Below are 27,986 nucleotides of genomic sequence, written 5' to 3' on the forward strand. Positions count from 1 at the left end.
TTTTATCATTAATAAGAGGATAGACAGATAAAGCTGATGTCAACGAGCGCGCGCTCTCTCCGTTGGTCGTTTTGATCGCTAAAAATGGGAAGTTTTTATCGTTTTTGTTATTGTAAAAAACAAACAGACGCCTCGTGAATCCACACTACTTTGACAATGTGATGACGCAATTTATCGTCAATAAGAGGACAGACACAAAAAACTGATGTCTATTTGTTAAGTATACAAAATCATTGTCTTGGGGTTTGTAGAAAGGTTAATTCAAATTTAATTTCTCATAACATAACTAAACATACACTAAAATGACATCACTCATTAAAATATTGGGGGTATAAACCTTGATATCTTCAAGATACATCACTCAAATCATAAAAAATATTTATTCCCTTCGCCAAATATGCTAAACAGTGTAAAGTATAAATGTATCAATCAGCAGTCGTCCTATTTATAGGAAATATAGGAGGTTTTCTTTAAATATAGGCTCTTTATAGGATCCTATACAAATTATAGGAAATATAGGATATATAGGAGGTCTAGGATGCCTGCGCAAGGCGAAGTATGGAAAGGTGGCCGACATGAAAATACAAAAGAAATCAGACATTCTCTCGATGGAATTTGTACTAATTTGATATTCTCTTTCCCTGTTAGCCAAGACCTCTTTATCTGGGGCGAAATGTTTTACCATTTGAGATCACGTGTTTCTCTTGAGAATAAGATTCTTTGTTTGAGTTGCATCCATATTCATGTGTCTTCGCATGCACAACCGTTAAACAAAGAAATGATACTCTAGAGAATGACACGTTGTCTGGAATGGAAAATTAAACTATGCTCAAGGTAAAAAAAGTCTCTTTCGGTACTATGGAATACCACACTGATATCATGTTATGAAAACAAAAATGTACCCCATTGCTAGATGAACTGTAGTATCGTGTAGGTGATCAATCCATAGATAAGGAAGGAGGACCTAAAATACCATCAAAACAAAAACATCGTTAGTATCAGAGAAAAGAACCCTGGTTCCTGCCCACGACACGTGCATCAGGACAAGCAAAATAGCATCTACAAATTAGAACGGTAAATCTGTTATATGGCAAATCTGTTATAGATAGACTCTTTAATCCCCAAGACAATAGTCTTTAAGCTGATCTGAATGCGGGAAACGGTGTTGGAGTTTGGCAAAGGAACTGAGGTCGTACTGAGAGAATAGAAGGGTATCTTAGTCCTGTTAGAATGTAAACAGATCAAATTTAAAATCTTTTCACCAAGAAATAAGGCAGAACGAGATTCACCTCTGAGGAAGATGGAGCTGTTTTGGAGCGCTCTTATTCTTGTGTGGTGTTTGCGTTGCTGGAAAACTCAAGCTTTTAGTAAGTATGCATCAACGAAGTTGTAGCCGCGTCTTAGTAAAAGTTGTTTATACAGTGCATATTGAAACAGTTTAGGAAAACGATCTAAACTGTGGAAAGACTTCTTTTTGTTACCAAGAAATGAGTCTCAATTAAAAGAGCTTGTATTTCGCGCAGTCTGCTTCAGGCAGTCAAAACTAAATAGGAACAAAACAGATAAGGTAGTGTCGCAACATTCAGGGTGTTAACTCCTTGAACATTTTCGAATGTTTTCAAAATTAGGAAGATTTAAAATCGTATACCTTACGACTTAAACTCCAAACAACGTGAACATGGTTTTGGCGGAACTTTTCACTTTTCTACTCTTTGGTCAAAGGGAAAGACAAACGTCTAAGAAAAGTAGCGGTTAAGTCGTCAAAATAGTAGCACAATAATTTTAGAACAACTGCGTTACATCAGAGAGGAGAGGAAGTTTTTATCTTGCAAATAGGAAACACAAAATCCGCGCAAAATGAAATGTCTATGGGGGGTTGAAGAAGGACGAACCCCAAAACACATTCCAATTATCAAAATAGAACCTTTCAGTAATGGTAATTTGGAAGACCCTTGAGGGAAAATGTGCCTATTTTTTTTTGGCGAATTCACACCAGGCATTATCACTTTTGTATTGCCAAAAAGACTTTTGACGATAGCCAGCAAGTATCCATGCATTAATTTAGTAGAAAGCCCTGCAAACAATTTGCCCATTGCAACAAAATTGCACTGAAAGAGGTTACTGCCCTGCGTCGAGAGGCCACCAGGCGCGGACCAACAACTGACAAGAGCAGATTGAAAACATTTCAAAACCCAAAGGTCTCTGATAATGTTACTGTAATCATTTGTACGTTGACATTATGATTATCGAATAGAAGAACTGTAGTTCACTTCAGTTTTCAGAACAAGAATCTTCTCTTTTAACAGACTTTATATTTTTAATATAATGGTGTTGTCTGAGGACCGTCTGACCTCGGTTTATGATTTGGCTTTGGCTCCTTGTTTTGAATCTAGAAAAAAATTCTTTTTGCAGTATTTAACAAGATTTCTACAATTGGCAATACATAATGAAGCAGTTGCCAACTCTGACCTGCTAAGCTAGAAAGTATGCAAATTGCCAAATATTGATCATGCTTGTGAAATAGTTGACAACCAAAATAACAAACCTTGGATTTTTGGTCAGTAGGAAACTCTTCTTCATACGGCCGTCCTGTTGAGATCCCTGTAGGTTTTAGTGACACTCCGAATCTAATGATTTTCGCTAATGTTTCTGTCGATCTGCTGATGATATTGTAGACTTCTTTCGTAGCATAAACACGACTCTTGAACTGAAAACAAAAGTGAGGTTTTCTTAATTGCTTTCTTATGATTGACTTGAAAACGGAAGGGAAACGACATTTGATCTGAAGTGGAAAAATAATGGGGGAAAAAAATAAAGCGATATTCTGAAACAACCTCTTGAGTGATGTAAGTCATGATCATGGCATGACTAACTCACAGATGAAACCTTGAAATAACCACTTGGGTGATCTGAGTAGGACATGGCTAACTTACAGCGAGGGAAACAAGAGAACCCGTAGAAAAACCCTCGAACCAAGGGAGACAACCTATTGACTTCTACTCACATGTAATATCAAGTCTAGAAATTGAACCCAAGAGCCCAGAGGTGAGGGGCAAAGAAAAGAGATAACTAGCTAAAAACTAGTGTGAGCTGCGTCGGTGTTTCTAATGAAACAGTAATGATAAAAGGGTAAATTTTACACCGTGAAAAGATGAAAAAACGTACTGACGTTTCGGACGCAAAAGTCCTTCGTCGGAGTAAAAGAGGGAGTAAATGAGGTGAGGGGCTTCTGCTATGGAAATGGCTTATGAAGTCAGTAGAATATTGGGAGAGTTTCGAGTCATTCAACATAGCGGGGATGACTAAACCTCGCCCAAGAGCAAATATTGTTTCGGGTTAATAGAAGTTAATGGATAAATTTAATTATTCATTTTGCCAGTATTCGAGAAGGATGGATACATGTACAAAATCACGACCAAGCGCGACGACCGACGAACATTTTACGAAGCGGAAGAGATCTGCCAACAACAAGAGAATGGACACCTTGTCAGCATCATGGGCTACAAGCAAAATGAATGGCTTAACAGTAAAATCCGTCTCGTCTTGCAGTCAAATGATGTTGAGAAGTTCTGGGTGGGCGCAAATGATAAGAAGAGTCGAGGGATTTTCCAGGTGGAGTTGGGATTCTTTATTTATTATGTAATACACTATTGCAACATTGTTTCTCGTTGCCTTCCGTACTCACAGCGGTGCGTGGGGAGAAAATGGCGGGTCCCTACACTTGTGCCAGCGGCAGACTACAGCTCAAATAGGAAGTTTTCGAATTAGTCAGATACCGCTGTGTTCCTTGATTACCGACACATTTATACAGGGATAGCCTAATGTTAGTGTAAGAATATTCACAAATACGGTAAAGTAAATGATGCACAACTTCAACAATACAGAAACTTTGAAATTATTCCACGGACCTTCACTGGAATGCATAAATATATAAAATAATTCCACACATACGAAATCGAACTGTGACTGGAGTATTGATGGTTTTCACGATGGCCATGTTGGAGGAACTTAACAAAAGAATTGTCAATGAATTCTTTTGTTATATCCTCCAACATGGTCGCCGTGACTTTTGTTATTTAATTCTTTTGGGAATGATTGAAAACCATCAATTCATTGGTTGTTCAATACTGACAAAAAGCGAGTGAAGTTCTATTTCTCGTTATCCTATCCAGATCATTAGCCAAACCGCGGCCATTTCTTTATAGCTTATTTTCCTTGTTCCAAAGTCACTGTCTCAAAATCCTTTAAATATCAATAACAATAAAACAGCCGCCATGTTGATTGATCTAACAAGAGAAGAAATGCTTTTGTTATCGTCACTAACTAACATGTATGTGATGTAGGTGATGGCTAGTAAATATATTTCTGCCATTCCTGGATTGGCTCCTGCCTTTATTCATGAATTCATCGCGAGGCATCAAACCAAATTTTCCTTTGGACATTACGTAATCGACGGCATGTTGGTCGTGGTATTTCAAAAAACACATTTCATAGCCTAGCTCCGTACCTCCAACATGGCTGCCATGTCTTTTTTTGTTTGACTATATTGGTTTGTGTTGTTTAGTGGATGGATGGCAAACGGTTCGTTTATTCCAAGGCCATGTTAGCATCCGCCAGATCAATCTTCAAGAAGCGCTACGAAAATGAGCGATGCTTATATCTCAGGTCCAGTCCTTCTGGAGCTGTTTGGGCCGACGTGGACTGTTACGAGTCAATGGGGTACATTTGTAAGATTCAAGGTAGGCATTTCTAACACCGCAAAAAAGTGAGAAAGATTTGGCACGGGGCATTTGGATGTAGATGCAGGAAAAAAGACACAGGCCATGAATTCGACATGAGATTCTTTGTTTAAAAGCAGGTCGCAGGTAAAAGGTGTCTCTTTTTTAAATATCCTAGGTTATCCAAAAAGAATTATTGGACGAACAAGATTTGGATACGGTACGTATTAACAGAAAGGTGTTTCATAAAACAAGGCTAACCTTAAGGAAGAAGGGTGGAGAGGAGAGGAGAAGACAGAAAAGAAAGGGGGAAAAAGTGAAGATAACAGAAGATAACAACACAAAACAAACGAGAAAAGGAAAGGAAAGGAAATTTTTTTCTCCTCTGTGTCTCAACATTTTCTCTGTTTTTTCTCTTTACAATCAGAATTCGATTACGGCCACTACATCTATAAGATCATCTTAATGTCCTACGACACGCTTCCTTGGCCTGAAGCAGAAATCTACTGCAAGCACGTTGAAACAGCTCACTTGTTAAGCATCGAAACCCCCGATGAAAATCAACTCGTTCAACAAACCTTGAGGCAAGTGCGTGCTGTGTATGGATTCAGACGGCTGTGGATTGGCGCGAGCGATTTTTACGACGAAGGCAACTTCATATGGTCTGATGGAAAACCAGTGAACTTCAGTAGATGGGCAGCCAATGAGCCTTCGGGAAAACCACGTGGTCAGAGGCGTGACTGTGCTGTTGCTACCATAACAACGGACGATGTACGCTGGTACGACGAAGAGTGTTTGATGGAGCTGCCGTTTATTTGTAAAATTAAAAGTGAGTGGTTCTTTTGTGTGTTTGATTTGCATTAATGCGTATATCGAACAGTGCCTGGCTTGGCTTGTTTGCCTAAGTATGTTCACCTCATCCCGTATTTTATCAATCCCTGATGAGACAACCTCGATCTGGGCTGATGTACCGATCTGATCTAGTCAGGGCACAACTAACTCATACACAAAAAAGACAGACAGTCGATCGCGGGATATATAGACGAACACAAAAGTATTCAGAATAAAAAAGTTGTAAATCGACAGACAGACAGACAAACAGACACCAGACAGACAGACAGACACCAGACAGAACAAAAACAGGTGCACGGATAGACTATAAAAGACCTTGGTGCTTTTCTTGACTTCGCCTGTTATTTTCCCCTAGTGTGTAATGTGAGAGTAGATGTTGGATTCGTCATCGACAGTTCAGGCAGTGTGACGGGGTCTGGCTTCTTGCAGGCCAAGCGTTTCGTCAAAGCAATGATATCAAGATTCGACGTATCGCCTCGGAAAGCCCACGTCGCGGTTATCCGATACTCTACTGAAGCAAAACTCATGTTCCGACTTGACCAATACTTCTCAGCCGAAAGCCTTGCTCGGGCAGTTGATAATATCGCTTATATCCAAGGCGGAACAAGGACCCACGTTGCTCTTAAGATAGCAAGAGAGAGTCTGTTCACAGTAGAAGGAGGCGCGAGACCTATGATCTCCAAATTCATGATCCTATTGACAGACGGAGCGTCAGAGAACTCAAAACTCGTCGCTCACGAAGCGAGAAAACTGAAAAAGACTGGTGTGTATGTTGTGGCGGTGGGGATTGGGCCGAGCGTGAACAGGAGGGAATTGATAACTATAGCGTCTACACCGGATGATGTTATCAATGTTAGATCATTTGAATCTTTGTTGGAGAGAGTGACTGAGATTCGTGCACGAGTGTGTAACGGTAAGTCAGTAACCAACTTATATTCATAGCCGGTTAAAGAATGTTTTGTGAGGGGTGTAAAAACTGGGTGTAAGCCAATATGGCGGCTGTGACGTCATATGAAAATATATATGAAGTCAGTAACCAACTTATATTCATAGCCGGTTAAAGAATGTTTTGTGAGGGGTGTAAAAACTGGGTGTAAACCAAAATGGTGGCTGTGACGTCATATGAAAATGTTATCTCATATTTGACGTAATATTTGGCTGACCCAGTTTTGATTCTCTTCTTTCAGGTCAGTCCGTTTGAGGGAATCCTTAGCATGTGAAGTGACATGGAGTGTGGTTATGAATTATTCATTGCTGTGCCCATCAATAATCTGCACTTATTTCTTGACCACACCCTCCACCTCGAACGTAACAGCTTACCGTTTTAGGTCAACATGCATGTCATTTCCTTGAGTACTATTTCTTTCTCAAGTGGAATAAATATTCCATTTTAAGAGGTTGTATCCTCCTATAGCTAGAGTAATGCATGTCTATAAAATCGTTTGAAATGTATTTTTAGTTGGGATGCAATACTTAGTTTCATGTTGGTCAGTCCAAAGATATTCATATTTGATTCCGTCACAAGAATTTCAAACAGCCTTAGTTTTAGGCTGCTAATATTGTCTGGTGTGATTTGCGAAACGTGTCTACTTTTAAAACCTTTTCTGCTCGTGATGATGGTATGAGATACTAATGACGAGAGCCATTGGCGTCAAGATAGAGCGATAGTGATACCCGCTGACCTCATTTAAGCACGCGATCATCGAACCCTCCATCGATGACAGAATGGAATCTAAATTGGTCAATGATTTATGGGTAATTCATGGCCGAAAGAGAAAATCAATAAACAAACCACATATCAGACAGTATTGCCTCTTTTGTGTGATTATATTTAGCTACGCCAAGATCACGAAAATCATATATATAGAATCTGTAGTATCATATGGTATTAACATGGCAGGCGATCAATAGACCTCTTGTTCAATAATAATGTCTGACTTTAAAATGCCTGGACGAAAAAAAAGGCTGAAGTTTGTCTAGAACTCAGGGAGAATACGTAGATGTTTTTAGCAATGACAGCCCTTAGTAAATATTTTTTAAAACACGAGGCGCAGCCGAGTGGTTTTAGACCCGATAAACCACGATCTGCGAGATTATTGAACGGCTTAGAAAACTTATGATGTTTGTTCTCATTGTGTACCGATTTTTTTACGAAATGAACCAAGTTTGATAGAGAAAATCCAAGTTGAAGTTTATGCAAATGAAGACGAATCTTTATCAGATATAAAATCACCTTCATGGTCATGATTTCTATTGTGTTTTCTTCATGAATTATTAATGAGTTTTCTAAATATTGTTAGAATTATTAGAAATATTGTCGTTGCGTAACTCAGAAATGACTTACCGGGAATTTGACCGGCGCTAAAGGTAGTCGTGTTTCTTGTTCAGAAAATACCTATAGTTGGTGAATATCTTTTACCATTTGCTCGTCTGGGACAATGGAATCTTTACCTGGCACCTATGCACGACGGGTACGACCCTATAAAAGAATTCAAATTTAGCAACACTTCGTTTCAGACGGATAGACAAGGAGTTAAAGTTGGGTAACCCATTTTCTTTGCGTGCTGTATTTTTCACCCTTCACGCCGGCAATACTACACGGGCTGAGTGGAGATATGAAGATACGTAAAATATATTAATAGTTACAGCTATAGGTAACACAGCCGTTATAACAAATAGAATAACACACAAATATTAATTAAATAATACAAAATGATCAAAATCTACATACAGAAAATTAAGAATTAAAATATATGAATTCAAGAAAGTAAGACGAGCCTTTCGAAACTTTTCTCGGAAGCTTTGTTTCGATACTGTATTTTCTGCAGTCTGCAGAACCAATTAAATAAATATGGAAGGTCGCATTAACAAAATGTGGTCTCAAGACAGGGGGTCTGTGGACGACCGCTGATCCGGCATCTACCATCGTACGGTATTCAATTGTTTGTGGAGTCCTACTTCTATAAGTTCAATATACATGGTAGGATATATTTTCGCTACTTTATATGGTATCAAAAATGTTAACAAGAGTCTTATTTTCACTTCATGCAACTGGAATTGGCTTTTAAATGGCTTCCGGCTTCAACCAATCAAAGAGCGTTAAAACAAACTATTCAATTATATTGCTTGCCAGTTAAAAAACTCGCTTAAATTATCTGTTAGTTCAGTACTATAAGCGGTGGCTTGAACTCAAGAAAGAATGAAAAGGAGAAGAAATTGCTGCAAGTTTGTTGAAATTACAAAAGAAAGTAAAGAATGTGAAATTTCTTGTAAAAATCAACTAAAAAATGGCGCCCATGAAAAGCAGCAGATATAATGAAACACACTTCTCCACATGCATACTTCACATCTTGTTTTAAAATTTAACATTGACATTCCGTGCTCATACGTCTTTTAATTAAGACACAGCGCTTGGTGGTCTCTCAAGGTTTTTAAAACCATCTTAAAGTCAAAACCCCTATAAATCTGAACTATTTACCATTGATTCTTAAGAGCCTCATCAATCAGTAGAACGAAAAGAATGAATGCCTGAGATTTTTAAATAAAATTAAAACTGATTCAGATCAACTGATAAAAATATCCTTCAAGAATGATCGGATAAAGCCTCTCAGAGAAATTAGTCAGTTAAAAATCTACATAATTATGACTTTATCTTGATTTTATTAATAAAAAAATATATCTGAAAAATTGTCAAGTATTTGCCCTTGGGGCTAGTGCTTTTAATGTATAAAAGGTAAGTCTGTATCCTCTTTAGACATTCACAGGAATGTTGTGTGGTCGATCCGGGAGTATCTAGCATCCGGCCTTGTACGTAAAAAACATATATCGATGACTAACCATGCTTGAACTTGTTCTAGATCAGTCTAGATTAGAGAATACCAGTTTTGAGTGGAAAATTCAGCAAGAATTCAGATAAACTGGGTAAGCGCGCGAGTTAAAGGCATGTAAGTTTTCAAGGCTCGCGTCTGGTCAACTGACATAGTACTCCAACAACACCGCCATCACCTCCGGAATTCAGTGTCCCCTCGGAGAGACAAGATACATTTGAGATTATTAGGACTATTAAATTCAAAAAAATCACAATTTATTATTATTATTATTTATTTATTTATTTAATAGCTTCAACAGAGCATGAATAGACTCGTAGTCCATGTGGACATGTCCCATATATACATCAATATTACAGATTGATACGATTTACAACAGATCCGGACTAACAACAAACATGACATGGATAATAAAGAAAGAAAATAATCTATGGACAACAGACTGTTGTCGGAGTAACAGAACTACATTTAGAACAAATGGTTTTAAAGGTTCTTCTTCGGTCAGGATCAAAAGTTGAATGGAGGAGTGACTTGTAATGAAAGCGAATTTTCGTTTAAATGATGACAGAGTAGTACTTTTCTTAATTTCAAAAGGCAGTGAGTTCCAGAGAGGTAAACCAATTAAAAACCTTATTTTTTCTACAATCTGTACGATAAAGCAAACGGATATTAACGGTGCCGAGGCCCATTGCACATGACAGACAAACCTTTCAACAGTATTTGTTTAAGTTTTCTTTATCATTCTCTTGTGGTTGGTTTAAACATCATTGGCACTTCCAGGTCATACGGCACGAGTTAACATGCAAATGGTTGTGAACTGTCTACAGGAACGCGAACACTCACGGACCTGGCATATATAAAAACACTTAGTATGCCCTTATTCCTAGTCTGAGTAGCGGCCCAAAAGGGTAGGGGTGGGGAAGGGGGCTGTAAGGAAGTGCCCCCACCCTCCCCCTCCCCCCCCCCCTCCTCCCTGCTCACTTAATTATTCCCGGACTCATTGTCATGTGAGTCGAGTTTCTATTTGGTTCGTAATTGTGCTTCAATTTTTTCGAGAAATAAATTCCTAAATTCCAATTTTGATCGTGAAACGAGCGACAGTGGTTTGTTAGCCACTGGCTAAGTGCTGCCCTCTTAAAACAAGGACGATTATTCATCTTTGAATGATAAACCCTTTCGTTATCAAGAAATAACACTCATTCTGATAAGAAACAAAAGTGCAAATAAACGTATTTATAAATATGCTATTTATATATAAATTTTAGCTTTTCCGTATCGTGTTACATTTATTATCAACTATTTCATGAACTTTTATCATATATTTGTCTACTGTATACACAATCATATTTACGTCAAATAAATTTTATTTAGATTTGGCGTATTATTATCCCATTCAGAGCACCTGTCATTCCCTTGAGCATTATTTCTTTATTCACTTGTATCACGATACATTGGAGTGATTGTACTTGACCCGTGAAAGTGGTAAGCATAATACATTGTAGTAGACAATAATGCCATTGTTTTCTTTGGTCTTACTTAGACTGTTATTTACCAATGCAGATACAACTTTGCTTTTAAGTAAAATCCCTCTAGTATGATCAAGAAGTCAATAAAAAGAATCTAGGAAGTTTTTAACTTGAACTGCGAAACTCTCAATCAAACTAAGCTGCTTATAAAATAAGGAGTTGTACTATTTGTACTAGAAGAAAAGAAGAAAAAAAAGTCGAAAAAGCTATCGGAAAGGTGGAAAAAGTTCTCCGATTGTTATGGTAAAAAAGCGGTGCATATTTGCAAATTTATGAATGCAACGTTATAACGTGTTTGTTTCAAGGAACTCCCTTTAAGAGCCTCTAGATTATTCTTCTCCTTAGCTGTATCATTGTATCTGCTTTGATTAAATCGTCGAGGTCATGGCTTCTGGACGATGGAATACCACCAAATCAGAAGATATTCAACGAATGCAGACTTAGCGCAGAATGAAGACAACATGACACTTTTGAAAATCGTGGCTGGTGTCATACATCGAACATTTTTTCCGGGGTTAAAACTTTTACTGAACATAAAGGAAATGTTAAGCAATTCCGTTTCCAAATAACATAAAATTGTAAAGAATCCTTTTTGAAAACATCAACGCAAACCAACGATTTTAGCGCTAATGAATGGGACCCCACCCCCTCCCTCCCCTCTAAATTTAAAAAGCTATTATTTCACAACGACATTTGCGTATGAAATGATGCTTGTCTTCGAGTTGGACAGACTTCAAATCCATCGATCCAACCTCGGATGACCGACTAAAAGTTACTCGGTTTTAGGTTGCAGTTGCAGGCTTAAAAGTGTGGGATTGCTATTTCAGGTCAAGTCAGCGGAAAGCCTGGGATATTTGAAGTATCTATACAATCTCGTCAAGGGTTGAAGCTTCAAAACCATTTTGAGAACGAAACGAGCAAGACTAACTCAGACAATGGCAACGATTTATCGAGTTAACGTTTGGCTGTTTGTGGCGTTGATTACTTTGGTTTCTTTCCCAAAAGAAACCCTACAATCGAGCAGCCCTGGATTTAGTAAGTTTTTTTGTGTGTTTTTCTTGTGAGTCTATTTTTGGAGTGTGGTTTCTCTACTTTTTTTAGTACATGACTGTCTCGTTTTTCTATCACATATTAGCTTGAACACTCACATAAATATAAATGATACTCAAGCTCCAATGAACTAAGTGATCGAATTCAAACTAGAAATGAAAAAGCTTTTTATCGATATATTTGTTGTTTTATATTCGAGATGCGTAACACAAAGTCGGACCGTCCCATTACAAACCACTTTGTTTTCCAACACATTTTTTAGTTTTGTCGTAAGCGCGCAGTTTGCAAGGAAAACATATTTTGCGCAAATGTTTTGAGAAACTCGGAATACCACACTGAGAAATTAAACGCGGGCTATTTTGTGCAACTTTTCTTTTCTCTCTTTCTTTTTTGTTTTGTTTTGTTTTGTTTACAAGCGATTTTTTCAAGTTGTTTTGCGACTGGATTAGGAAAATCGCGTCCGTCCTGCACATCTTCCTTCTCCTTCCCGGCTCTTTTTTCCGTGGTTTAAATTACCAACAGTGTTGGTTTTTGGAGGAAGTTTTATTGCGGAATTTTCGTGTAAATCTCTAGCTAAAGACCATACTATTTCCGAAATCATTTTTCACACTTCTTTCACAATAGGGAAATTGTTGAAAATTTAAGAATTTAGTGTCAGAGTTCCTTCACAGCTTCATTAATTGTGGATTAAAAAGTTTATTTTCTCATGTTCAAGATTCAGTTTTCTTTCTTCGAGAGTATTAGTATCTTAGGATTTCTTTAGATCGAGATTGTAACAAGATTATAACGTTTTCCCTTTAGATTGTAACTTTGTGAAGAGAAACCCACTTTTCGTATGAACGTGAATCCTAGGGACGCAAGCATAAGCACAAGCGCAAGCATAGGCTCAAGCGCAAGGTAGAAGCGTTTCGTTTCTTAAGAATTTTGCGCCAAAAGGACTTTCCCTTTTTGGGACAGAATGGACAATACACAGCCGTCTGGGTGGTTATTTCTGAAGGCTGTAATGATCGCTCTCACTGAGACAAGACTTTAATGCGCCGGATCATGCGATCGCGTGCACTAATTCCTTAAAGAGGCTTGTAGTAATAATATTAGTATCCGCTTAGTTCAGGCTAGACAAACAGCCCATGTATCACTGCCAAATATCTTCTGATATAATAGTCTTCTCGTGTGGATCAATCACACATTCAGTTCTGAACTGAACAGGAAATATATCGCCCATGTTTACTACAGATTTCCTAGCCTAAGGGCAAAGGGCTAAATAGTCGGCGTTCCTGAGCAATAATGATTCGAGATGTGGTTATGTTGCTCAGCTAAGAACGCATCTAACTCCACCGCAAGGCTTTTCTCTAATGCTGGAAAAATTCAAATTTTAAAATCGAATTCTTATTTATATAAAAATATATATGACATATATATACAAAAGTGGCCAAAAATTGTCTATTTTTACTCCAGGCAATTGATGACAGATTTTTATGCACCAAACGTGTATCAAAAGACGTGTTAAGTTAAGTTCTCATCAAACCTCTTTTCACCAAAACTCTTCATACTTAGTTCTGTTATGATTTTTGTTTTAAAAGCGTCTCGTAATTATAGTGTTATCCTTAAACTGACGTGCTGTCGTTATCATTTTCTTTGCTAATCTCATATGTTTAAGTATAGTTCATCAGTCGACATCATGATTTATTTTCGCAAATATCGCAGTTCGATCCTCAGCCAGCGTGCGCGCACAGTGAAACAGTAAACGTATTCACACCACGCAGTTGAAATGATTCAATTATCCATTCTAATTATCACCATAAATGCTCCACTGATTACTTTAAATAATCTATAATCGATTCACACTCAAAGTTCGTTGTTACTCGCAAGGGCTTAGTGCGTTGGAACATTGGAAGTGAAGCGGAAACTCAGCGTTTCCGTTTTCTTGCCAAGTCGCGTCAGGATTGCATAAAATAAAAATGCTGCGCCGTCTAAGAGCATTCATTTCTGGCAGCATCAAGGTCAGAATCTTGTTTTAATTAAAGCTTCAGATTTAAGGTCCGAGAAATTAATTGAGATCTTCAATGGTTAAAACATTATCCAAGTTTGATATGAAGGTTATTGGATTACGGCACGGATTTGGATAGATCAGTTATTGTGGCGGTTGTTATCTTATATTGAAGTCACGATTTCATTTCTAATTTGAGAAAAAAATAACACTATTTTGGTAAAGCAATGAAGAGTAGGGTCAATGAATTCATCTTTTCTGACGTTGTGCACTCGTTGAATATATAAATAGCTTGTCTTGTTTATCCAATCTTTATTATCGTATCTGATTTGAAAGGTTTTTACTAGACTTCATGTTTCAAGGAGTTGGTGTTTTTTTGAGTAGACAGAAAACCCCTTGGTGCGGGTCAAGATGTTAATAGAATAGATAAGGTAATTGGTTGGACGGAATCATTTGCGCGAAGAAACATACACTAAACAGACCCTGACAAGCAGGAAAGCCGTACTTAAGCCAGAAGGACTTTTCTACATCATCTATCTATAATAGCAGCTTTAATTGAATTATTTCTAGTGATTATTTATTCTGCTCCACGAGTGCTGCGTTGAGTGTTAAAAAGAAAAGTTAAGACGGTATTGAATTCCTTTGCTTTTAAATCTTTGGTCTCGATTTGTCTGAGGACATTGGCAACCTCTATCCATGTAACATATTTTCAAGGATGAAAATGATAGAAGACCAATTAATGGTTTGTAAGAGTGAGTGGGCGTCGATTGGCCCATCACGTCTGTGCCTCAAAACTCAAAGGAACCGGTATTGATGAGCTACTTAGTATTATTATTAGCACAGAGTAATTGAATAACGAAAGGATTTTTTCTGTCTCGACTTGGTTTTATATCGGTCTGGCGAAGAAGTTTAACATGGATAATAATCAGCCTTTGTTGTCCCGTGATGTAGTGAGACATGTACACTTGTACTTTGTTGATTTGATGGCGGAAAAATGAACAAAAAAGAGAACAGAAAAACACCTCGATATAAATAAACCTGATCTAAATAAACATGAACTAATGATCGAGTTATGATGTTATCATGATTGGACGATTGAAGGGAAAGATCGACAATAGAAGATTATAATCAAATGTACATATTTGTCAGAGGAGAGGTAGAGTCAAGTCTCCAATACAGCGGAATGAAATGGAACTGTAGTACAAGAAAAGTAATAGTTTTCAAAGAGTTAAAAACTGGAACAGTTTTTTCTGAGCTTAGGAAAATAAAACATCCATTATTGAAGATCGTATTGGCTGCATTGTACAAACAAAACAAACAAACAAAAACAAACAAAAAAACAAAAAATCGAAAAAAAAAAAAAAAATGGGTAGCTATGTCGATGTTACAGCATGTTGTACCGTGTACATGCTATAAGTCAGTGCCGTTAGCTTCCGAAAATTACTCTACAAACACATAGATATATTTATATTATATGACATTAATCGATGTGGACCATACTTAGAATGGTGACTAGTTGGGTCAAATAGGGATGATTGAAATCACGCGCACTAGTGTAGTATTAGTCATTGATCTCAGAAGACGCCAGTGTCTGTTCTCACAGCACAGACCTAGGTATATAATTAAGCTGCAACATATGGAAAAGATTATATCGGCTTTACCAGTTTCCTAATCAATTAAGGGCGGACATCCCGGCCTCGTGTAGTTCATTGGTCTCAAAGATACTTTAAGCTTTCTCAATGGGGAACTTAACTGCCTAATAAAAATAAAAAACACACACAAAGTGCATTAAAAACATTTGGTAATACAATATGAATATACTGACAAGATTAGGTTACATTAGGTGGATGGTTAAGATCTACACAGCTTGATTAAGTCTTCATATCCATCTACTATAATGCAATGCAATTTCGGAGTAGCGGTTTTGCGGCGGGAGGGAATCCGGAGAAACATTTCCTTGAGAATTGTTCTTTTATGACGAACATGTTAGAATATTTATAATGGTAATTGAACTGAGTGGAGTGCAATTTGGTCTGAAATCAAACGCGCGATTACAAAATCGCACGACCGCGTAGCGGGAGTGCGATTTGTAATTGCAAGTTTGATTTCAGACCAAAATTGCACGACACGAAGTTCAATTACCACTTTATTATATCCATTTTGAAATCTATTTCGAAAAAGACGTTTTTTCCAGTTAAACCGACATGACTTACAATCTAAAAGCAGTCGATTCAAACATGCTGTCAAGAGAACTTGTTTATACTGATCGAGCAATGATTCTCATTTTGAAAACCAACACTTTCAATCCAAAACTAAAATGAATTTATATCGGACCAAAAGGTTTACAAATTAAGAAAAATTTACTTACATTAAATAGCAAGACAATCCTGCCCAAAAGGGTTGTAATGAACTGGCTGTTGTCCATACAGCCAATGCTCACTGCTTGTATTTTTACGATTTCTGTTCAACATGTTTAGATCACACTTGTGCCGACAAAACAGCAAAAATCAAAGGTTGTTTAGTCCTTCGGTTGTCCTTAAGAAGTCACGTAGCTCAGCAAAAATCTTCTTCTTAGGAAAAACTTCTTTTAATGACTGTATTTTCGATGTGTTGTTATGCTTTAAAGATTGAAAAGGAAACCACTTTCCACGATCAATCGCCAAAAGGTCACATTCAAAAGATGCCGATTGCATTTTCCCCCACTGCTTTTAACTGTAATATCTTCAACTTACTTAAGCAGTTACTTTACAAAGATGCTTTTGACGATTTTAAGTGATCAGTTGGTCTTTTTAAGTCCTTTTTACGGCTTTTTAAGTCTTTTCTTAAGACTTTAGACGGTAAAATCGTTCTTCAGAAAATTTTTTTTTGAGCCGTGGCTTTTTTTTTCGCAAGAAGCGGTGAGCTCAACACTCAGATGGATTCCTTGATATAATTGGCTAGAAAATGACATGTCTCTCTTGTGATTGGTTCATATCAGTTGATGTGCAAAATCGTGCAATTTAGAGCTCAAAATCGTGCAATTTATGCTGAAATCACTGCTGCAGGGAACCAATCAGATTGCAGGATTTGCTTGTGATTTCAAAATGGATGTAATAAAACAAGAATCAACTCCCAAGAGTGGCATCACATGGTCTGAAATTTGCACAACAAACAACGAAGCTAAAAGATCTATTCATTCCACATAAGAAAAAATACTAAACTGGCACGTGAATGTTCGAATCGATCCAAGAACGTATTATAGAAAAGTGAGCTTCATAGCGTCATAGACATTCTATTACGCTGGCAAACAAACTGATGATAATCGACCCGACACGAAACTGGATATCAATGGACGTGGGTTATCATACACCATGTCTGTAAAATCCCGCAAAGAAACGCATGCAGAACATTCTTAAATTATCATTATTACGAGATAAGATACTATTTCTGGTAAGATGTCCTCCGGGCAATCTTTATTAACGCATTAACAAGTCTATTAAAACATCCATGGCCAACCTAATTGATTTCATCTGGACCTTGAAGCGATATCGATTCATGTTTGGAAATTAAACCATGCGTAGAATGTGTCTCGACTGCACATGCTCGACTAATGCGTTTCTCTGTATGTTGTCCTTTATGATGAAGAAGACAAGTATAGAATCACTTAAGAATTTAATTTGTCATACTAATATTATAATTATTAGCTTAATATAATCCAATTAACACTATATATACTTTGTTATTGTATTCTAGATGTTGACATATATACCTATCGATTTCTAATTGATTTTTAAACTATTTCGTTGTTCCATTTTAAATGTAGAATTTTCTCCCTTCGACCCTTTGAACTGTGCAAAATAAAGTCGATGATTCACAAACTGTCACTTTTGAAAATGTTTTACCACGCTTTTATCGCGCACTGCATATTTTGTATGGCAAAAATATCCTTTGGAACGGCTAGAAATAGGGTTTCATAATTGAGGTAATTTATGTTTCTTGATTATAGTTTTCGAATCAGATGAACATTTTTACAAAGTTGTCTACGAACAAGACGACATCCGTACATTCTACGAGGCAGAAGAAATCTGCAGCGAGTTTGAAAATGGTCACCTCGCGAGTATAAACAGCCCAGCAGAAAACGAATGGCTCCACCGCAAGATTCAGTCCCTTGGGCATCTCAAGAAACCGGGACATTTCTGGGTGGGTGCGTCTGATAAACGTCAATTTGGTTCCTTCGAATGGCTTGATGGGACGCCATTCGTGTTCCATGCGGCACATTATATGAGTGCAAGGAACCCTCGCAAGAAGCAAGACTACGAAATGTGTTTGTCGATGACGTCTTCAAGTAAAGATGTGTTTTGGAAAGAAGTCGATTGTTATAACGCGAGGGGATATATCTGCAAAACTGAAGGTTGGTTCTTGAAATTACAAGAAAGTAAGGTTGGGATAAGAATGAGAGAAATCGAGAAAGAGGAAGAGCGAAAGAAAGCAATCAAGGAAGAAAGAAAAGAAGCAAGGAAGCAAAGAAGAAAGTTGGTTTTTCTTTCCTTCCTCTAGTCGAGTGACTTACCAATATTTACTTTATCTCTGTAACTGTTTTCAGGTGTTCCGAAGCGTTTGATTTCACACCGACGATTCGGATACGGTAAGATAAAAAAAGCCTTTAAAAAAGTCCTTGCCATAAAAAAGCAATCTTGATTCATAGGTGGGATTGGCATTGCCTTTCATTTAAAAAACGCCTTTGCTATAGGAAAGCAACGTTGGTTGATGGGCAGGAATAGCATCACAGGAGGGAAAAAACGTTTGCCATAGAAATCAGTAGAATGTCGAACCTTATTTTTGTATTTTAAAGAAAAAGTCTTTGTCATAAAAGTCAACAGTCCAAGTGAAGAAATGATTTAAAAATCCATCCATGATTTGGAAATGCTGCTTTACCAAAATACCAGTTGCTGGGGGAAATTGCACCAATTTTGATAAACTGATCACAGGCATTTGTCTAAAGTTCAATTTCGTTGTTTGTTAGAATTTGAAGACAACATCTGGACGTACAAGTTCATCATTAATCAAGACGACATGCTATCATGGCCAGAAGCTGATGTCTACTGCCGCAAGACAGAATGGGGCCAGCTACTGAGCATTTCAAACGAAAGAGACACAAACAGGATCTCACAATGGCTCCAGCTTCTTCGGCCTATCTTTGGATTTACAAAGCTGTGGATTGGTGCTTCCGATATGGCTAGGGAAGGCCGGTATTATTGGACCGATGGAAGTTCCTATAATTACACCAACTGGGCCCCTGGGGAGCCTTCGGCAGTGTACAGGGGAATGGAACAGGACTGTGTTGCGATATCTGGTCATCCGTACTGGGGACAATGGAGAGATGAGTACTGTCTGGATAAGTTGCCCTTCATTTGCAAAATTAAAAGTTAGTATGCAATATCCTTTTTAAATATCCTTCGTCTATTACTTTTTAAGTTAACATTTCGGTTTGTAGTGATGTTTCGTATCTCAAAGCGAACTAATGATCAAATCAAAACAGCATCACCCAAAGCTGGCACCCAAATTGGCAGCGCAGCACCTTCAGTTGACACCCAAATTGGCAGCACCTTCAGTTGACACCCAAATTGGCAGCACCTTCAGTTGACACCCAAATTGGCAGCACCTTCAGTTGACACCCAAATTGGCAGCACCTTCAGTTGACACCCAAATTGGCAGCACCTTTAGCTGGCACCCAAATTGGCAGCACAAAAAAAGTGACACCCAAATGGGCAGCACAAAAAGAGACACCAAATTCGGCAGCATTCAAAGCTGACATTAAAATTGACAGGAATGCATTACAGCTCTGTATTTCGTTGCTCTATTGGATCAAACAATAATGGGAAAGTCCATTATTTTAACTGGGCAGCCACTGTCGGTGCATTCCAACATTATCAGCGACAATAAGAGTACATGCATATAACTAATAAAATTACACACAACATTCAACGCAACGACATCCAATTAATCGACAAGTCAAAGCTGTCTTTACTTCAAAAAAAAAAGTATTAACAAGTACATGAATATTGTTATCCTAGTGTGTGGTGAAAGAACCGACTTGGCTTTTGCCATTGATGCCTCAGGAAGCATGGGACCTGAAGACTTCGCAAAAGCCAAACGTTTTGTCAAGGCACTAACTGCAAGTTTCAAAGTGTCCTACAAAGGAACCCACGTTGGTGTCATACGATATTCCACTAAAGCCAAAGTCATGTTCGACTTTAACAGCTATTTCAGCCATGACGAAGTCAACGATGCCATTGACGACATCGAGTACACGGAGGGAGGAACGAGAACTGAGTTTGCCCTAGAGTTCGCCAGAACAAAGCTTTTCTCTGAGTCCGGAGGATACCGACCTGCACAGGACATCTTCAAGATATTTATTCTAATGACAGACGGCAGATCCGAGAGCAGAAGAAAAGTTGCAAAAGAGGCAAGGTTATTAAAGCAACGAGGTGTTCACGTTCTGGCTGTGGGTGTCGGGAGATCAACCAATCAGAAAGAGCTGGAATCCATAGCAACCAGCAAGAGTGACGTCATTGGGGTGTCGTCGTTTAGGGAGCTGATGATCAGAATGAACGAGATCAAGGACAAGCTTTGTGATAGTAAGTAACTCTTGCACAACTAGGAAATTTTGTATGTACGGAAGTGGGTGAAATATCAACGTTACACGTGGTCTGAATTGGGAAAGCAATACGCCCAAGATAAAGCGGTCTATTCCAAGAGAAGCTTCCTGTTATTTTCATAAACATGCGAACTCCGTAGTTGCGATTTCCCAGTAGGAATTTGGATTTTCACTGCCGCTAATCAAAAATATGAAAGGTACCGACTTATTAGTTTTGATTGACGGCAACCAGAAACCAAATTTCAGAGTGCAGCTCGCAGACACAGAGTTCGCATGTTTATGAAATGAGCAGTAAATGAGAGGGAGCTTTTTATTAAACAAAAGCATTGACTGATTTCACAGGAGTTCAGCATTCTATTCTTTGGCCCACTGGGGCTCGCTACCCTGGTTACTGGCTGCGCTGTTTCTAACCATATTTTTTTATACGTTTCAGTTGCAATTGAAAACGAAAGGAGAGCAAAACTCAGGACAACAAGAAGGCCAAGCCGAGGACGTGGATAATTAATTAAAACAAAGACATTGTTATAATTATTAAACAAGCTAGCCTTGTGAGTGCAGTATCGGTAGCCATACCACGATACAGGCGACGTCTTCTCCATGTACATTTGTAAGCATAAATTTTATCTTACTTCAAATAAGTAAGTCTCTACTTGCCTTACTAAATCTCCCTGCATGAAAACTAATATGTTAAATACGTAAATAATTGCTAGGATAATATTAAGCTATCAGACTGAACACAGATTGTTCATTACAAGTTATGGGACTGCTAAGGTCTAATGCGCATGCACAATGATATCGTGTTGCGGTCACGTGATTCAGTGATCACATGACCGTGTAAAAGGTTTTCAAAAGAATAGCTTGAATATCAGGATGGTGGTGGTGGTGGTTTTGGTTGTAGAGCGAAGAAGATAACGGCAGCATTAGATTTGATAACGATAAGGACGACGACGACGAAGATGATGATGTGCAATAGTGCAGTAGCAATCATGATGGTGACGCTGGTGATAGTTGGTGACGATGATTCAACTATTTGTATAAATATTATATAATTGTATTAACTGTAAGACAAAAAAGAGGACGGTATTAAAATTGGATACCCAGTGAGAATAGAAAGCGTGCGCAAGTTTGAGGGTAAAACGTGGTGCAAAATTTGCTTCAAAAAGCTAGAAAATAAAATGTATAACATTTGACAAAATAGGACACTGAGGTATCCCATAAACAAATATGTTAAACATGTATATGTATACATAATAGGGCAATGCTGGGACGTAAAAAGCATTTGTTAAGCTAATAAGATGGGGTTCAAATGGAATTCTTTAGACGAAAGAAGAAAAGGATAAATAGCTATTCCAAGGTTGTGGGAAAAACTGGCTTAATTCGGCATTGCAATGTATTGTACGACTGTTTTAGGGACGAAATGAGACGCCATCTTGGAAATGTCCCCCAAAACATTCCCACAATACACTGCAATGGCAACTCGACCCAGATTTTTTTCTCGCCCTGGGAATGGCTAATAAATAATCTTATGCCAAAGGGGGATCCTCTGGCTACTCCTTTGAATTGCGATGCAACTACTTAGGTGAAAGTGCATACAGAAATGTTCAAATTGAACTTAATATAGACCGTTTTGGTATTATATAATCACAATTATATAAGCTTAAACTATCTGTATGAATATAGAATTATTACAAATAGATATAACGAGCTTAAGCTAATAAAATAAAAAATAAATGTCCAATATGATGTATAGTTTATATGAATGTCTGGTACTTTTGCAAATCAAATTTATCAAAATTCCCTGCAGCAACAGGAGCAAAATTTTAAAATCGAGATTAAGTCTGCAGTTCAAATTGTCAACCGAAACAGCAATTTGCTTTTCCTTGTAATGGTTATCTCTTGTTTGTCAAAAAAAAAAAAACCGCTTAAAACATAGGTCAAATTGACTGAAAGTTTAAATCAAAGTGTATCTGTTATGAGACAGAATGACTGACAGAGTTAAGATGCCATAAGGATTCTAGTTTCAGTGTTTGTATCAAAATCCTGGCGAAAAAATATTTGAGAAATGTGGAAGACAAAATGGAAAGAAATGTGAGAGCTGACAAGAAATGACACAGAGCATTAGGAAACAAACAAAAAGAAAAACTGATAAAAAAAGAGAGAAACAAAAGAAATGGTGCACTGTCCATTTAAATTTTGCTGATATACTTTTTTTAACTTAGTTATGACATCACACACCTAGTATTGTATTACAACATTCAATGCTCAGCCGGCAACAGACCTTCTTTGTTGTGATCCCCGTTAAAAAATATCTGACAACTTTGAGATCTTTGAGGATTTCTTCATATTTTACAGTCTTAACTTGTAACCTTCTACCTAAGCTTTAAGAAGATGAGCAAGACTACCTCTCAAAGCAAGATTCCAATACTCAATTTACTGATATTTTATCTCATCAATGTTAACAATGCCAAGGACAGAACAGGCAGCCCAACTCGTTTCTACACCAAAAACCTCGAAGAGATTTACAGCAAGAATACCGTGACTGGAAGCAGGCCTGGTCGAATCATGGCTTCTGTAGGAAACGGTTTCGTTGGGACTATAATTTACACCGATACAATACACGTAGCTGGTATTTACAATGGCAAAGCTGTCTCTAAACAGTGGCCGATATATCCGTTGTATTTCTACGAGCATACACATAGAGCTCGGATACCCTCGACTTGCGCGATTAATTTTACCGTGGTCGACAGAAGTGGAGAAAATTCGTACGCTTTGGACGTGTCCGAAGGGGGATTTTATCGTTGGTTTGAGAGCGATGATAAAAGTATTACAGTCGAACAAAGAATTTATGCTCATCGGTCACGCAAGCATTTGATCGTTGTGGAACTTTCTGTCACGAAATCTCTTGGTGAGAATGTCACGCTGAGTCTGTCAAATAACAAAGGACTGCCATCGAGGGATATTAATTTTAAGGAGTATTCTCCCAAACCTGGGGTTATGTTTGGCGTGGGTGAGGTATGTATAATACATGACACAGTAAATAACCTTATTAATAGATAGAGTGCTGAAAGACAACGTTCCAATGTTTTGTTTTGGATCGCGATTTATGAGCATGCGCAATACCCTTTTCTCAGTGTGGTTCTCACCTTCGAACCCAGGCTCCTGTCGTTCTTATCACTCTTTTCACTGCTACGCGCTGATCGAGACAACATTCGCAACAGGGAATTAGGGCAATACACTGCGCGCCAATCAGAGAATATAAAGGTACCGAAAAAATTTATGTGATTGACGGGAGGGTATCGCCCAATTTCCCTGGCGACTGTGGTCTCGATCAGCCAGTAGCAATGAAAATAGTGATAATGCGCATGCGCCAGCATTTAATCAAGCATGCGCAGTAAGAATGACAGGACAGGAGGTTGTTATGGTAACCTGGTACAAAAAATAACGTTTTGTAGCCAACTCAGCCTCGATTGAATGCCTTACGTCTTAACCATGGTTTATAAAATGATCAAACATTTTAATTTTTTTTACTTACATCAATAACATCGGACGTTACTGCGTGTGCTCCAGGTGAGGAAACCAGAGGATACTCGTGGATTCAAAGCCAAAGTTGGAGTGGCGTGGACGGAGATCCCCTCGTCACTAACAATTGCCGCCAAAGTTAAGAATAAGACTTGGTACTTCGTCACGGCGATAACCAGCAGCATTAGCTATGGAAAAGATGTCGTTGTTAATGAAACGCTAGCACAATGGGAAGACGCTAACAGGTTGATATATTATTTCTTATCCAGAATTTTCTTTGCTATTTTCCCATTTACTTCAAGTTTTTCTTTACAAAGAACTAAACCTATAAAGATGTCTTCTTTCTTATCAGAGATAAGAAAAGCTTGCTTAAAAGCCACAAGGAAGCTTGGAAAAGGTTATGGGATACGGGCAAGATAGATATCGAAGGCCACCTGGAGTTATCCCAGGCTGTTTATGGCAGTATGTACTACATCCTCAGCTCAACCCGGGCTGACTGGCCGTACGGGTTAAGCCCCGGTGGTCTCCCGGGCGGGGAAGAGTACATGGGGCATACATTTTGGGACCAGGATATCTGGATGTATCCATTCTTGGTATTGCTTCACCCGGATCTGGCGAGAGGTTGTTTAGAGTACAGATACCAGAGATTGCCCGCTGCTCGGATACTGGCTGAGAAGTATGGATTCAACGGTAAGAAAACTTACTATATGTAAATCAGTGTATCAGGCCATAACGATCTTGACGTGCAATTGCAATCTTTCTTTTAAAAAAATAGACAAGTACATTCATGACATTGTATTTGTGTGGATGGCTAGCTGCATGGGTGATTATGTGGATGGATAGCTGGATGGGTGAATAGGTGGATGGATAGCTGGATGGGTAAATAGGTGGATGGATAGCTGGATGGGTAAATAGGTGGATGGATAGCTGGATGGGTAAATTGGTGCATGGATAAATGGACGGAGAGAAAGATCGGATGTGATAGATGTGTAGGTGAATGGATGGACGGTCAGATCAACGACTGGATGGATGGGGTGGTTTAATAACGTACGAATGGACGGAAGGGTAAACAATGGATGGATGGATGGGGTGATGATATGTGGGTGGATGGATGGATGAATAAATAAAAAGAGGGATGATGGATGGACAGGAAGGCACAATATATTATAAGTCTGATTCTAGGTGCAATGTTTCCATGGGAAAGCTCCCTCAGCGGTATGGAAACCTCTCCAGGCGACTACTACGGAGAAAGTCAAATCCACATATCAGGAGACATCGCGCACGCAGCAAAGCTCTACTGGAGGGCAACCCAAGATTACCAATGGCTGAAGAAGATCGGGTACCAACTGGTTAAACAGACCGCAGACTTCTGGGCAAGCAGGGTGTATTATAAAAGAAAGGACGAGAAGTATTACATACATTTCGTGATGCCGCCAGATGAGTACCAGTTTCCTGTTGATAACAGTATCTATACGAATGTGGTGGCGAAACAGAACCTGGAGTTTGCTGTCAAGGTACCTTTATGAAGGAAAATAATTTTGTATAGTTGAGAAAATATTGTGAAAGTGTGATTCCTCCACGCGAGCCTCGCATTCTAGTGCTTGAAAATAAATTGGTTGCGGGTTAAACGAAGGTTTTTATTATAATGAAAATAAACATGGCCGCCGCGTGAACAAGACCCATGGTATCAACTCCGGCTTACTCTTGAATAGGCATTTTTATTTCCTGTGCTTCGAGGGTTTTTCTAGATCTCTCTGCATAAATCAACTTCTAAATTTCATTTGGAAATGAATAGATGAAGAACCACTCTGTAGAAAGCTACATATATCCCATATATTTATTTTCCCATATATTCATTTTCCCATATATTCATTTTCCCATATATTCATTTTCCCATTTATTCATTTCCCCATTTATTCATTTTCCCATTTATTCATTTTCCCATTTATTCATTTTGCATGCTTTTATTTCGTAGGAATGTAGGTAATAAATAACTACTTCTTTTTCAATCCTATAGATATCTAATCTACTTGGTCGATACGTACCTACTCGCTGGAACAAGATTGCCGAACAGATGTACATCCCCTTTGACAAGAAGCTCAAATATCATCCTGAGTTTGATGGCTACGATCTCAACATGACTGTAAAACAAGCAGACACGATTCTTATTGGATTTCCGTTGATGTACGACATGGACAAGCAGGTATGAAAGCTGCTTTATTGTAACATTGGCGCTCGACAAGAGGTGCAAGACTTGAGATGCGCACACAAAAAAATTAACGGGCGCCGATCACATTTTAGGGCATGGTGCACTTAGTAGCGCAACAGTCTTCTGTCTAAGCTTCTACGCTGGAGACAATGTTTTTAGGGGTGTCACGCAATACTTCTTAACGTTACTCAAAAAAAAAAAAAGTTGGTAGAGAAAAGCGTTGGGTGCCGAACCAAGGAGTCTAGCAGCGCGCAAAAAGTCGTTTTTTTTGTCACAGAATTAACAATAATTTTGCTTCCATTTTATGACGCGATTAAATTTGTTGTTGAGGTCACTTTCCATTAACTTCAACAAATCATCCTTCTCTCCCTCTCCCGAGACAATCCCCGTAACAGTTGCAGAAAAAGTGGGCCCTCCTACAGAAAGCCTAGAACTCTCCTGTAGATACTCTACATACACACTCCTACACACCCCTGTTGACAATTTCATTATGTTACATAGGTCCGCTACAATGATCTTCGTTTTTACTCTGAAATAACGACGAAGCATGGTCCTGCTATGACTCACGCCATGCATGCTATTGGCTGGTTAGAACTGGGTATGGAAAGGAAGGCACACAGGGAATTTAGGAAAAATTATGACAACATCGTAGGGCCATTTAAGGTATGAATGAAATCACAAATCTATACAAGAACTACGGTCGTATTAACACTAGTGGATTTTGTGGAAACTTCTTGGTTGATTATTTTCCCCTCCCCTCCCCTCCAAGGAATGCCTTAAAAGAGAACGGCAAATAGGGCATCCGAGAAAATAAAGAAGTTTTCCGGGGTTGAGAGTGCTCTCAGGGTTTCATGCAACATCCGTTTTTTGTTTAGAAGACGTTTTACAAATTCAGGACGGTTTAAACTATTTGCTATATTCATTGCCTACCCAACCGCTTTACCCAGTCCCTGTGCGACAAATAAGCACTCACACCCCCCCCTATAATCTTCCCTCCCTTATAATCTTTCCAACCCCCCCCCCTCCCCCCCATAATATTTCGATTCAATGCTCTTACTTTTGATGTTTTTAGGTCTGGACAGAACAGATTAACAAACGAGGAGCTGTCAACTTTATAACCGGTGCGGGTGGATTCCTACAGGCTGTCATATACGGCTACGGTGGTTTCCGTCTCAGAGAAAATCGATTAGACTTCTACCCGACTCTCCCGCGCGGCTGTACGAAGCTAACAATACGAGGTGTCCATTACATGGGTAACAAACTAGAGTTTACCATCAAGAAAAAGATGTTTGGAGTACGTTTAATAAGCAAGGGACCCATTTCTCCACGCCTCGAGGTGGTCATGATTTATAAACGAAAGAATAGATATACGTTAAGGTTAGGAGAAATGCTGTACTTGCATAGAGGTCGTGGATTTTTACGAATACCAAGACACGATAGGTAGAAGTACATTATTCATTTAGTTATACTGGGGTCTCTGTGACGGGAGAGCCGAGGGGGAAACAGTATGAGTTCCAATTTGTATTGTAAAATAAAATGATTGTTCAATAAACTTTTCACTGTATTGCAGATGCTCTTTGTAAAATGAATTTTTATCCTTGTGGAATAAATAGGCTTTCCACAGTTTACGTGCCCTGTTTGAACATTTAAACTGAGATGTA

General features: G+C 38.5%; 3 protein-coding genes and 1 long non-coding RNA gene across 6 annotated transcripts; 3 read left to right on the top strand and 1 right to left on the bottom strand.

Moving 5' to 3' along the window:
• Positions 1-361: 361 nt before the first annotated feature.
• Positions 362-26,258, bottom strand: LOC116294466 (uncharacterized). Of its 3 annotated transcripts, XR_004196924.2 has the most exons (7): positions 26,162-26,258; positions 25,536-25,634; positions 24,821-24,876; positions 24,130-24,304; positions 7,915-8,049; positions 2,546-2,707; positions 362-964 (listed from the first exon to the last, which is right to left on the bottom strand). It is a non-coding gene; the product is annotated as an uncharacterized LOC116294466 (long non-coding RNA). The 3 variants fall into 3 exon arrangements; XR_016118697.1 differs by lacking the exons at positions 24,130-24,304; positions 24,821-24,876; positions 25,536-25,634; positions 26,162-26,258 and adding exons at positions 15,622-15,716; positions 16,329-17,261; XR_004196925.2 differs by lacking the exons at positions 24,130-24,304; positions 24,821-24,876; positions 25,536-25,634; positions 26,162-26,258 and adding an exon at positions 8,302-8,422.
• Positions 1,121-7,375, top strand: LOC116294456 (uncharacterized). Its single transcript, XM_031702054.2, has 7 exons — positions 1,121-1,367; positions 3,380-3,612; positions 4,565-4,739; positions 4,897-4,938; positions 5,146-5,547; positions 5,926-6,483; positions 6,758-7,375. Exons 1-7 carry the CDS (start codon positions 1,301-1,303, stop codon positions 6,769-6,771), a joined length of 1,491 nt encoding a protein of 496 aa, XP_031557914.1. The 5' UTR covers positions 1,121-1,300; the 3' UTR covers positions 6,772-7,375.
• LOC116294446 (C-type mannose receptor 2) lies at positions 11,764-22,335 on the top strand. Its single transcript, XM_031702042.2, has 6 exons — positions 11,764-11,958; positions 17,946-18,350; positions 18,543-18,584; positions 18,963-19,364; positions 20,014-20,577; positions 21,031-22,335. Exons 1-6 carry the CDS (start codon positions 11,859-11,861, stop codon positions 21,096-21,098), a joined length of 1,581 nt encoding a protein of 526 aa, XP_031557902.1. The 5' UTR covers positions 11,764-11,858; the 3' UTR covers positions 21,099-22,335.
• Positions 22,875-27,894, top strand: LOC116294426 (protein-glucosylgalactosylhydroxylysine glucosidase). Its single transcript, XM_031702022.2, has 7 exons — positions 22,875-23,609; positions 24,165-24,361; positions 24,469-24,806; positions 25,299-25,630; positions 26,134-26,319; positions 26,827-26,988; positions 27,398-27,894. Exons 1-7 carry the CDS (start codon positions 22,986-22,988, stop codon positions 27,767-27,769), a joined length of 2,211 nt encoding a protein of 736 aa, XP_031557882.2. The 5' UTR covers positions 22,875-22,985; the 3' UTR covers positions 27,770-27,894.
• The last annotated feature ends 92 nt before the right edge of the window (positions 27,895-27,986 follow it).

The sequence above is a fragment of the Actinia tenebrosa genome, unplaced genomic scaffold (assembly GCF_029948245.1).
Source record: "Actinia tenebrosa isolate PJP-AT-01 unplaced genomic scaffold, QUT_ActTen_1.0 PGA_scaffold8__29_contigs__length_14323225, whole genome shotgun sequence".
Classification (NCBI taxonomy): domain Eukaryota; kingdom Metazoa; phylum Cnidaria; class Anthozoa; order Actiniaria; family Actiniidae; genus Actinia; species Actinia tenebrosa.